The sequence below is a fragment of the Oncorhynchus kisutch genome, linkage group LG20 (genome assembly GCF_002021735.2).
Source record: "Oncorhynchus kisutch isolate 150728-3 linkage group LG20, Okis_V2, whole genome shotgun sequence".
Taxonomy (NCBI): domain Eukaryota; kingdom Metazoa; phylum Chordata; class Actinopteri; order Salmoniformes; family Salmonidae; genus Oncorhynchus; species Oncorhynchus kisutch.
In genome coordinates this window covers 34301115-34313044 of record NC_034193.2, presented here as the reverse complement: position 1 = coordinate 34313044, position 11930 = coordinate 34301115, and the positions used below count along the sequence as shown (strand labels likewise).

Here is an 11930-nt window from a genome sequence, read left to right as displayed (position 1 = left end):
CCACCCACACAGACAGCATCGTGAAGAAGGCGCAGCAGCGCCTCTTCAACCTCAGGAGGCTGAAGAAATTTGGCTTGTCACCAAAAGCACTCACAAACTTCTACAGATGCACAATCGAGAGCATCCTGTCGGGCTGTATCACCGCCTGGTACGGCACCTGCTCCGCCCACAACCGTAAGGCTCTCCAGAGGGTAGTGAGGTCTGCACAACGCATCACAGGGGGCAAACTACCTGCCCTCCAGGACACCTACACCACCCGATGTCACAGGAAGGCCATAAAGATCATCAAGGACAACAACCACCTGAGCCACTGCCTGTTCACCCCGCTATCATCCAGAAGGCGGGGTCAGTACAGGTGCATCAAAGCTGGGACCGAGAGACTGAAAAACAGCTTCTATCTCAAGGCCACCACTAACATTGAGTGGCTGCTGCCAACACACTGACTCAACTCCAGCCACTTTAATCATGGGAATTGATGGGAAATTATGTAAAATATATCACTAGCCACTTTAAACAATGCTACCTAATATAATGTTTACATACCCCACATTATTCATCTCATATGTATATGTATATACTGTACTCTATATCATCTACTGCATCTTTATGTAATACATCTATCACTAGCCACTTTAACTATGCCACTTTGTTTACATACTCATCTCATATGTATATACTGCACTCAATACCATCTACTGTATCTTGCCTATGCCGCTCTGTACCATCACTCACTCATATATCTTTATGTACATATTCTTTATCCCCTTACACTTGTGTCTATAAGGTAGTAGTTTTGGAATTGTTAGTTAGATTACTTGTTGGTTATTACTGCATTGTCGGAACTAGAAGCACAAGCATTTCGCTACACTCGCATTAACATCTGCTAACCATGGGTATGTGACAAATAAAATTTGATTTGATTTGATTTGATCACTGCCCGGCCATTCCGAGTTCATCAGGCCAGTCAATTTTGCATTTCTGCAGCATTTTTGAGCATGTCAAATTCGTGATGGTACATGGCAAATGGACATAACATCCTGATTTGGCATTTTCACATCTTTCATATTGCATTTGGACATTTCTTATGGCATTTGGCCAAAAAAAGTTACTTTTGACTTCCTATGAAATGATATTGCAAATGGACAAAACATATGCCTGATGAAATAATAACAGTAATAAAAAAAATATATGATAATATAATTTGACAAAGTATATTCATACAGTTCTTACACATGATTAATTGACAACAAAAAAATTGATCGGTCCAGAAAGCAGTTGTCACGAATATTACCGAAGGTGACTCCCCTTCTTGTTCGGGTGGCGCTCGGCGGTCGTCGTCGCCGGTCTACTAGCTATCGCCGATCCGTTGTTCTGTGTTCCTTTGGTTTTGTCTGATTGGTATCACCTGTTTCTTGTTTGGTTGTTAGGGGAGGGTTATATATAGTTCGTTCAGCCCGCTTCTGTTTCGTGCGGGCTTGTCAGTCTGTTTTGTTGTTTGAGTGTATTTTGTTTGTATTTGGGTTTCACGCTGTCCGTTTATATTTCTGATCATTTGTTTTTCTACTTTTGGTTCATGTTATGTTTCCGGGACATTAAAGCGTGTTTTTTCCCACATCTTTTGCTCTCTGCGCCTGACTCCACACCTCCTCACTCATTTCTCGTAACAGCAGTTTTTTAAGGGGGTGATAAGTTTTTGAAAAAAAGTTCACATTTTCGACTTTTGACTTCCTATGAAATCATATTGTAAATGGAGAAAACTTATGCACAAGTTTTTTTTTTTTATAAAAAAAATAATGATAATAAAATATGACTAAAGTATTTTGATACAGTTCTTATACATGTGTAATTGACACAAAAATCGAAAGAATTTTGAAAAACGGTCCAGAAAGCACTTTTTTAAGGGGGTGATAAGTTTTAGAAAAAATGTTCAGTTTTTCAAAATTTTACTTTTGGATGTTGACTTGTGTTACATTTGCAATATGAAAAACCACAGTGGAGCGCACTCGCCATCTGTTGGATTTTTAAAGTGTTACACTTGGCATTTGCCATATGGCATTTGCAATCAACTTTGAATGAAACGACGCCGAATTGAGTGGTGTTGGACACAGTGTATATGGTTTGTCCAGTGCCAATGACTTCCCATTCATTTTTGTACATTTCAGGGGTGTGTTCCCTTACATAACATAGTCACTACCCTTTATGTAAATGATTAATACCCTTTAGCCTTGGCCACCCTTATCTTTCTGCTTAGTTTCCATTCTCTGATTGGCTCAGACATTAGGGCATAGATTCTATTGGTGGCGTGACCATTGCAATGACACAAAAATAAACAGACATGCACACTCCTATTGCAGGTGCCTATAACTGATTAACTAATGCTCCTGTCCAATGGCCTTCACAAGTCCAAGCCTATGGTGCTTACAAATGATTAACCAGTGTTCCTGTCCAAAGGCCTTCACAAGACCCAGAATGACCAGGTGTGTTGATCCAGCTTTGCACAATCACATATGTCTAATGGTTAACTATATCGATTCTGCTACCTACTTCTAAGAAAACAGTACAATTCTAAACTGGACAATTCTAAAGGTACTGGAAAATGTCCAATAATCTCCAGGAATTTAAAATAGGAATGGGGTTGCCCTAATGCTGGGGGAACACCAGTAAGCTTAATTCACTGGAAGTTATGCATGCCAGCCAACGGTAGTCAAAGTTGGGCTCCCATGTGGCTAGGATAGGATATAGTGCTTGAGGTGTCACTACAGACCCTGGTTAAATTCCAGGCTGTATCACAACCGGCCGTGATTGGGAGTTCCATAGGGTGTTGCACAATTGGCCCAGCGTTGTCCGGGTTTGGCCGGGGTAGGCCATTATTGTAAATAAGAATTTGTTCTTAACTGACTTGCCTGGTTAAATAAAGGTTACATTTAAAACAAATTAAAATAGTGATTTATGGTAAAAACATTTTTTACAAAACTGTCAAGGCACCAACTTTGAGAAGGTTTTAAAACAAACATTTCAAACCAATTCATTAACTTAATGAAATAATGAATGTTTCTGAATCTAGGTATGTTTCGCCTTTAATGTAAATGGTATGAAGAAAAATGGCTGAATATTATACAATGACTTATAAACAGTTTGATCCCCAAAGGAAATCTACACTGGCAATTCTAGAATATACTATATATCCTAGAAACCTGGTTAAACTATCATTATGACAACATGGATGAATTCTAGAATATACTATATAGCCTAGAAACCTGGTTAAACTATCATTATGACATCATGGAAGAATTCGAGAATATACTATATAGCATAGAAACCTGGTTAAACTATCATTATGACATCATGGATGGCCAGTCCTTGTATTCATAGTGTAGTGAATTCTGGGGGTAGCCCTGAGCTGAACTCAAACATGGGTTCAGTGACTGTCAAGCCAACACCTTATAACTGTTACGCCAAGATGTCTGAACTTCTTGACGAGGTCGCTAGGTGTTGGGTTACGGTTTCTACAATAGCTTTCTCTATGAATTTGAGTGGTTACATTTCTCCAGCCCCCTTCCCTCAGCTGTTTACCAAACCAAGACTCAGGGCAGGCATGTAAATGCTATGTAAAACCTAGGTAGTCCCTTTAAAAAAGCCCCATCAACTAATCTGCAGTTTAAACAATAACAAAGTGTTTTGGTAATAAGATGATGATGGGGATGGAGAAATGTAACTACTCTCAAATTCATAAACAGACCTATGGATGCAAGGACTGACCATTCATGATATCAACATTATAGTTTTAACCATGTTGAGGCTATACAGTGTTGATTTACATTGTTTCTAAACATTAGAGTAAAAAAGCTTATTTGGGATCTGATGGGGTACAACAGTTGAACTAAGCTCATGAGGCATGTGTTATATTCCTCAAGAATAAATGGCTATAAATAAATCATTTGGAAGTCCAAATATGGAATGTAGCTATTGCATATTTACCCTTTAACACCATACATCAGTTAAACTGCAGAGTTTGTGCCTCTGTTTTAATGACAGTTCTTACTAGTGTTAATCGAGTCCCGGTTCCCAAAACCATCTTATGGCAAAGTTCATCATTGGAACCATCGGACGCCTTAAGATGCATTTGAGAAACCGGGTCCAGATATTCAGTTTCCTCCTCTTCTTCCGTTTTGGATGTGGCAGTCATCTCCCCCTCCTCCTCTTTCACTCCAAAAACTGCATTCTCCTCTGCCTCCTCTTTCACTCTTAACGTGCCTACCTCTTCTTTCACTGAAACGTCTTTCTCTTCTTCTTTCACTGTAACAGCCTCACACTCTACTTGTTTTTGTATTGTAACATCCTTCTCTTCCTCCTCCTCTTTGACGAGACCCTCTTTCTCTGTCCAGCAGACCTCATCTTCTTTAACAGGAGGAGAGTAGCTTAGTCAACTCATCTTCGGGAATGTTAGCTAGCTGGGCTAATGCTAACTTAAACTACTTGGCACCACACGTCCCGCTAGGGCACCTCCCCCCACTGCTCAACTGACACAGTAGCACACAGAACGCAAAAAATATTCTTAGAAATATTTAACCTCCACACATTAACAAGTCCAATAGCTCAAATGAAAGATAAACACCTTGTTCATCTAGCCACCAAGTCAGATTTCTAAAATGTTTTATGGCGAAAACATAGCACATATTTATGTCAAACCACCACCAAAGATAGGCTAATTTACATAGCCATTTTGTAGAACAATAGATGCAATCACAAAAGCAGGATTAAAAGTAAAATAATTCACTAACCTTTTGAAAATCTTCATCAGATGACAGGAATAGGACATGTTATACAGTACATTTATGTTTTTTTCAATAATATGCTAATTATATCCATAAATCACGGTTTACATAGAAGGTCATGGCTAAAAAATGCTACAACAATGCCTGGAGAAATTATGGTAACTCTGCCAGATAACAGAAATACACATCATAAACGTTGACTAAATATACATGTTCTACATATACTTAGAAAGATACACTTCTTCTTAATAAAACAGCTGTGTTACATTTATTTTTAACTTTACAGATTTCGTTCACTAGGCTATAATGTGAGTCGGCGCTCAGGAATTAGCATTTTGGCTCCTCCACAGAAACCCAAATGTAACACATAAATGTTCCCTTACCTTTTCTGTTCTTCCATCAGAAGACCTGGAAGGGTTTATACTTACCAAAAACAGCTTTAGTTTTGAAGTCTGTGTCTTTCGGTTATCAAACACGACATATTTCGGTTGAAATGCAGCCAAAAAGTAAAGTTAGTTCGCACCAAAACGTCGAAATTACATATTATATGTCGACTAAACTTGTCAAACTTGGTTCAGAACACAGCGTTAGCATGCTATATAGCTTCACCGCAATTCTCAGGACAAAGAGAAACACACGCATTGTTTAATCAATCTTGAAAGAAAGACACCACAGGTGCAGAATGCGCGTGAGATCTCGCGCGACCGAAAGGATTCGGCCCGTCATTAATCTCTTGAGCGTGCGATTCACACAATGAGAAGCCCCATTGAAAGCGGACACCGCGCTGAAGGCATAGGAAGTGTTCCCAGGACCGTAGGTGCTTGGGAAGGGTGGGGGCGATGACGTCAAAGTTGGGCCAACTTTTTGGATGACAAGAGAGAGTTTGGGAGAATGAGTGCCCTGAGAGTTCTGCTTTACTTACAGACATAATTTAAACGGTTTTAGAAGCTTTAGAGTGTTTTCTATTCAATAATATTTATTATATGCATATATTAGCCATTTTTTACAGATTTTTTTTCTGTTTACTATGGGCACGCATTTCACCAACGGGGGCAGTATTCTGCCCTAGCCTTAACAGGTTTTAACCAGCCCGCTAGCTGAATAATATCAATAACACCGTAAATATGAAATTAAAACGGATAACTAACTAGACAACAGCAGTGGGTTTAAAACACAGTGGCTAATATACACTAAAGAGTCTAAAGAGCTTTATTGGTTCAGATTTTTAGGCTAGCAAGCTACCGAGGTGGCTGACTACATGTTCCTGCTGTTGAAAGAAGGGTTCCGTCCACTAGAAAATACGTCACACTAGCAGCATTGCCTTAAAATCGCACACCAGACCTAGTCTGTTCATTATATACATTGATATGATGTATTGTTACACCACATAGAAGCAGTATGGACCTAGTCTATTCATTATATACATCTACATGATGTAATGTTACACCACGTAGGAGCAGTATAGACCTAGTCTGTTCATTATATACATTTATATGATGTATTGTTACACCACGTAGAAGCAGTATGGACCTAGTCTGTTCATTATATACATCTACATGATGTAATGTTACACCACGTAGGAGCAGTATGGACCTAGTCTGTTCATTATATACATCTATATGATGTATTGTTACACCAACAAAAAAAGGGAAATTATATTATTTTATGCTAATACAATTGCTCAGAGAAAGAGATTTAGTTTAACATGTAATTCTCGAAAGGTAAGGGTCTGAATTATTGACACCCATGTTTCAATTCTCTAGCACCCTCCCATTGGGAGGAAAACAACACTGAAATGTTTTATGAGATTAGAGAACACATTGGGTGGGATCTTAGACCATTCCTCCATACAGAATCTCTCCAGGTCCTTAATTTATTTTGTCTGCGTTTGTAGATTGCCCTGTTCAATTCAAACCACAGATTATCAATGGAGTTCAAGTCCGAAGACTGAGGTGGCCGTTGAAAATGTTGATTTTGTGCCCAATTAACCATTTATTTGTGGATGTTGATGTCTTGCTGGAAGATCCACTTATTGTTATGGGTGTAAGATGGCACAGTGATTCTATCTGTTGGTAAATGTTCATTACTGCAACTCTTGTGTTTTACCGGGGTGCTTGAGATACCCGGATGTGTTGTCATGTACTGAACAAGACTGGTTACTCGCATCAATGCCTCTGTCTCGTCATTTAACATTCAAACACTTATGGCCAAGTTTCAGCCTCCTAGCAGAGGTAACCAGGTTTTGGGCTAAAATATCCTGGTAGTGGGTAAAGTTTACTTATTTATTTTATACAGTAATGTTTGCTAATCTTTATCAATTTTATCAATAACTAGGTGATAATTTTGATATCTAGTTATTTGACTGAATCAGGAATACAGATGTGGAGTAGATGTTGAGTTTGTTTTAAATTCTCATAAAAAATCTTAACTAATCAAACAACACTTGTTGCTCTTTGTACGTGTTGATATAATATTCTTATTTATTGGAGAATAAAAAAACTTTCCCTAAACTGCTTTATAATATTAAAATTCAATGAAGAAGAAAAAAAGTTTTCCCTCCTCAACTGCGTTTACTCCTTCCAGACAGCAGATGCGATATGTGTCTTTCAGGCGATGTTTCTAGTGTGACGTATAATCTAGTGGACGGAACGCTTCTTCAACAACTGCAGCCACCTCGGTAACTCGCTAGGCAACAAAGTCGGAACATTCAAGTTCTTTAGACAATTTCGTGTTTTATTTGCCACTATGATTTAAACGTACTTATGTGGAAACAATTAGCTACCCTATTTAATGTAATATTTACGTTGTAAGTCAACTAGCTGGCTTGTTTAGTTAGCAGTAGTCTAGTCGCTAATGCTAATTGGCTATTTTCCCCGACCATGAGCTCACTAAGTTACTCTCCTCCTGCTAAAGAAGAGGCTGTCTGCTGGATGGAGAAAGAAGCTCTCGTGAAAGAGGAGGAGGAAGAGGAGGCTGTTACAATACAACAACATTTAGAGGGTGAGGCTGTTACAGTGAAAGGAGAGGAAGACGCCTTCAGAGTGAAAGAGGAGGAGGAATATGCAGTTTTTGGAGTGGATGAGGTTAATGTCACAGTGAAAGAAGATGAAGACGTTTTTGGAATGAAGGATGAAGAGGGGGAGATTACTGTCACATTAGAAGAGGACGAAGAAGAGAAGACTGGAGAACTGATTAATAACACCAGTAAATACAGTGAGTACTATCTAATAAAACGGACATAAACTCTGCAGTTGTTGAACTAATGTGTGATTTTTAAAAGGGCGTTCTACACTTGAATATGTTTTTGTACTGTTGGAATATTTCATGACGTCCTCCAGTGATTTAAAAAAACTTTTCCTGTTGAAAAGTGATATATAAATACAGTAAAGTATAAACACACTAAAGGGAAATAAATAAATGTTTGAGCAAAATAGTGTTTTTTTTAGACAACTGCAAACTAGGAGTGAGTGATGTCATAGTAAGGCCTTCACAGAGTTGGCTTGATGGGAAGTCGTGATGTCATCCAATAGCCGACTGATCTCCATGTGGATGTTCATTATTCTTTTTAAAATCCTTCATGTTCTGTCAAGTTGGTTGTTCATCATTGCTAGAAAGCCATTTTCAAGTCTTGCCATAGACTTTCAAGACGATTTTAGTCCAAACTGTAACTAGGCCACTCAGGAACATACAATGTCATCTTGGTAAGCTCTAGAGGTCGACCGATTATGATTTTTCAACGCCGATGCCAATATCGATTATTGGAGGACCAAAAAATGCCCATACCGATTAATCGGACGATTCTTAAATGTGATAATGACAATTACAACAATACTGAATTAACACTTATTTTAACTTAATATAATACATCAATAAAATCAATTTAGCCTCAAATAAATAATGAAACATGTTCAATTTGGTTTAAATAATGCAAAAACAAAGTGTTGGAGAAGAAAGTAAAAGTGCAATATGTGCCATGTAAAAAAGCTGACGTTTAAGTTCCTTGCTCAGAACATGAGAACATATGAGAGAGCTGGTGGTTCCTTTTAACATGAGACTTTAATATTCCAAGGTAAGAGGTTTTAGGTTGTAGTTATAGTATTTATAGGACTATTTCTCTCTATACGATTTGTATTTCATATACCTTTGACTATTGGATGTTCTTATAGGCACTTTAGTATTGCCAGTGTAACAGTATAGCTTCCGTCCCTCTCCTCTCCCCTACCTGGGCTCGAACCAGGAACACGACAACAACAGCCACCCTCGAAGCAGCGTTACCCATGCAGAGCAAGGGGAACAACTACTCCAAGCCTCAGAGCGAGTGCCGTTTGAAACACTATTAGCGCGCACCCCGCTAACTAGCTAGCCTTTTTTCACATCGATTACACCAGCATAATCTCGAGAGTTGATAGGCTTGAAGTCATAAACAGCTAAATGCTTGAAGAATTGCGAAGAGCTGCTGGCAAATGCACGAAAGTGCTGTTTGAATGAATGCTTACGAGCCTGCTGGTGCCTACCACCGCTCAGTCAGACTGCTCTATCAAATCATAGACTTAATTATAACATAATAACACAGATAAATACGAGCCTTTGGTCATTAAAATGGTAGAATCCGGAAACTATTTCAAAAACAAAACATTTATTATTTCAGTGAAATACGGAACCGTTCTGTATTTTATCTAATGGATGGCATCCCTAAGTCTAAATATTGCTGTTACATTGTACAACCTTCAATGTTATGTCATAATTATGTACAATTCTGGCAAATTAATTACGGCCTTTGTTAGGAATAAATGGACTTCACACAGTTCACAATGAGCCAGGCGGCCCAAACTGCTGCATATACCCTGACTGCTGGCACGGAACGCAAGAGTAATGACACAATTTCACTAGTTATAAGAAATTCATGTTAGCAGGCAATATTAACTAAATATGCAGGTTTAAAAATATATACTTGTGTATTGATTTTAAAGAAAGGCACTGATGTTTATGGTTAGGTACATTGGTGTACAGTGCTTTTTTCGCAAATGTGCTTGTTAAATCATCACCCGTTTGTCGAAGTAGGCTGTGATTCGATGAGAAATTAACAGGCACCGCATCGATTATATGCAACGCAGGACACGCTAGATAAACTAGTAATATCATCAACCATGTGTAGTTAACTAGTGATTATGTTAAGATTGTTTTTTATAAGATAAGTTTAATGCTAGCTAGCAACTTACCTTGGCTTCTTGCTGCCCTCGCGTAACAGGTAGTCAACCTGCCACGCAGGCTCCTCGTGGAGTGCAATGTAAGGCAGGTGGTTAGAGCGTTGGACTCGTAACCGGAAGGTTGCAAAATTAATCCCCGAGCTGCCAAGGTAAAAATCTGTCATTCTGCCATTGAACAAGGCAGTTAACCCACCGTTCCTAGGCCGTCATTGAAAATATGAATTTGTTCTTAACTGACTTGCCTGGTTAAATAAAGGTAAAATAAAAAAAGAAAGAAAAGTGTGAAATAAGCAACCTAGAAATGGAGTTTACTCCCCTGAGATTTGCCCCATTCACATTCAGAATACATTGTGAAAAACTAAAATCTTTGCTCACCATTTTTGCTCCAGGCAGATATACTACGTCCATAACTAGCGGTTTCCTCATTAGCAGGGAGGAGTTTCTACAACCAGATTGTGTGCATCGCCCACATACTACAATTTTATTAAACACAGAAATGGGCCAATATTGGAAACCAAAAGTTGTCTGGCACACTGCTTAGGGTTTCAACAACTTTAATAACTTATTTCTTGCCTACATTCATCGATTTTACTACTAATGTGAAAACAAGACAAAATATGACTTCTTGCTCATTTTAAGACAATTGTCAAATAATTTTAACATTCATTACAGATATCAATTGTTGTCCAACATCATAGCTACGCTGTTGGCATCACCTTTTGCAATGGATTTCCGCTGTTGTGGGCCTTTAACCATCTGTCTGACTTTGTCGTTCACACAGGAGAGAGACGGGGCTATCATGGATCTTCTGGGGAGCCTCAACAACATCATGATGCTGACAAGGCAGAGAAGAGTCTCTCCACATCAGAACTCTTTAGGAAACACCAGCAGAGACTCACAGGGAAGAGAACTCACTGCTGCTCTGACTGTGGGAAGAGATTCACCTCATCAGCAGGCATTAAAATTCATCAGAGAATCCACACAGGAGAGAAACCTTTTAGCTGTACTCAATGTGGTAAGAGTTTTTCTCAGTCAACCAGCCTGACATCACACCAGAGAACACACACAGGAGATAAACATTTTTTCTGTGGTCAATGTGGGAAGAGTTTTGGTCATTCTGGCGATCTGACAGTGCACCAGAGAAGACACACAGGAGAGAAACCCTATAGCTGTGATCAATGTGGGAAGAGTTTTGGTAAATCTAGCCATCTGAAGGTACACCGGAGAACACACACAGGAGATAAACCTTATAGATGTGATCAATGTGGGAAGAGTTTTACTCAGTCAACCAACCTGATATCACACGAGAGAACACACACAGGAGATAAACCTTATAGCTGTGGTCAATGTGGGAAGAGTTTTGTTACTTCTAGCAGTCTGACTATACACCAGAGAACACACACAGGAGAGAAACCTTATAGCTGTGGTCAATGTGGGAAGAGTTTTGTTACATCTGGGCAGCTGACTGTACACCAGAGAAAACACAAAGAATAGAAATCTTATAGCTGTAATCAATGTGGGAAGAGTTTTACTCAGTCAAACAGCCTGGTACGACACCAGAGGACACACACAGGAGTGAAAGCTCATAGCTGTGACCAGAGATAATCTGATAAAAGATCTCTGAACAAATATCAGAAAGTACATACATGAAGGAGTTGTTTCATGATATCAAAAAATGTATGTCGCAATTACAGCTGTAAGTCGCTTGGGGTATGTCTCTACCCTTCCATAAAGGGTTTTTCTTTTGTTTGTCCCTTCTTGGGCAGATTTAGTGGGTCTCATGGTGAGTGTCTTTTAGGTCCCAGTTGTTGTTACTAGTCAATTTTCAGTGGACACCCTCAGTGTCTTTCAGAACCCCTCCTAAAAAACAAGCTTATATTTTGGGTTGGATATTGCATCCGATTAATATTTTAATCAACGGAATTTCCTTAGGGTGGTCATTAGTCTT

At 39.0% G+C, this 11930-nt stretch overlaps 1 protein-coding gene across 1 annotated transcript; it reads left to right on the top strand.

Moving 5' to 3' along the window:
• The first annotated feature begins 7367 nt into the window (after positions 1–7367).
• LOC109865634 (zinc finger protein 239-like) lies at positions 7368–11684 on the top strand. The gene is made up of 2 exons (XM_031798768.1): positions 7368–7988; positions 10764–11684. The coding sequence occupies exons 1-2, from the start codon at positions 7655–7657 to the stop codon at positions 11474–11476; spliced, it is 1047 nt and encodes a 348-aa protein (XP_031654628.1). The 5' UTR covers positions 7368–7654; the 3' UTR covers positions 11477–11684.
• Positions 11685–11930: the final 246 nt, after the last annotated feature.

Coding starts and splice junctions, on each gene's coding strand:
- LOC109865634 (XM_031798768.1), top strand. CDS start 7,655: ATGAGCTCACTAAGTTACTCTCCTCCTGCTAAAGAAGAGGCTGTCTGC. Junction 7,989..10,763: donor TAATAACACCAGTAAATACA/GTGAGTACTATC, acceptor TCGTTCACACAG/GAGAGAGACGGGGCTATCAT.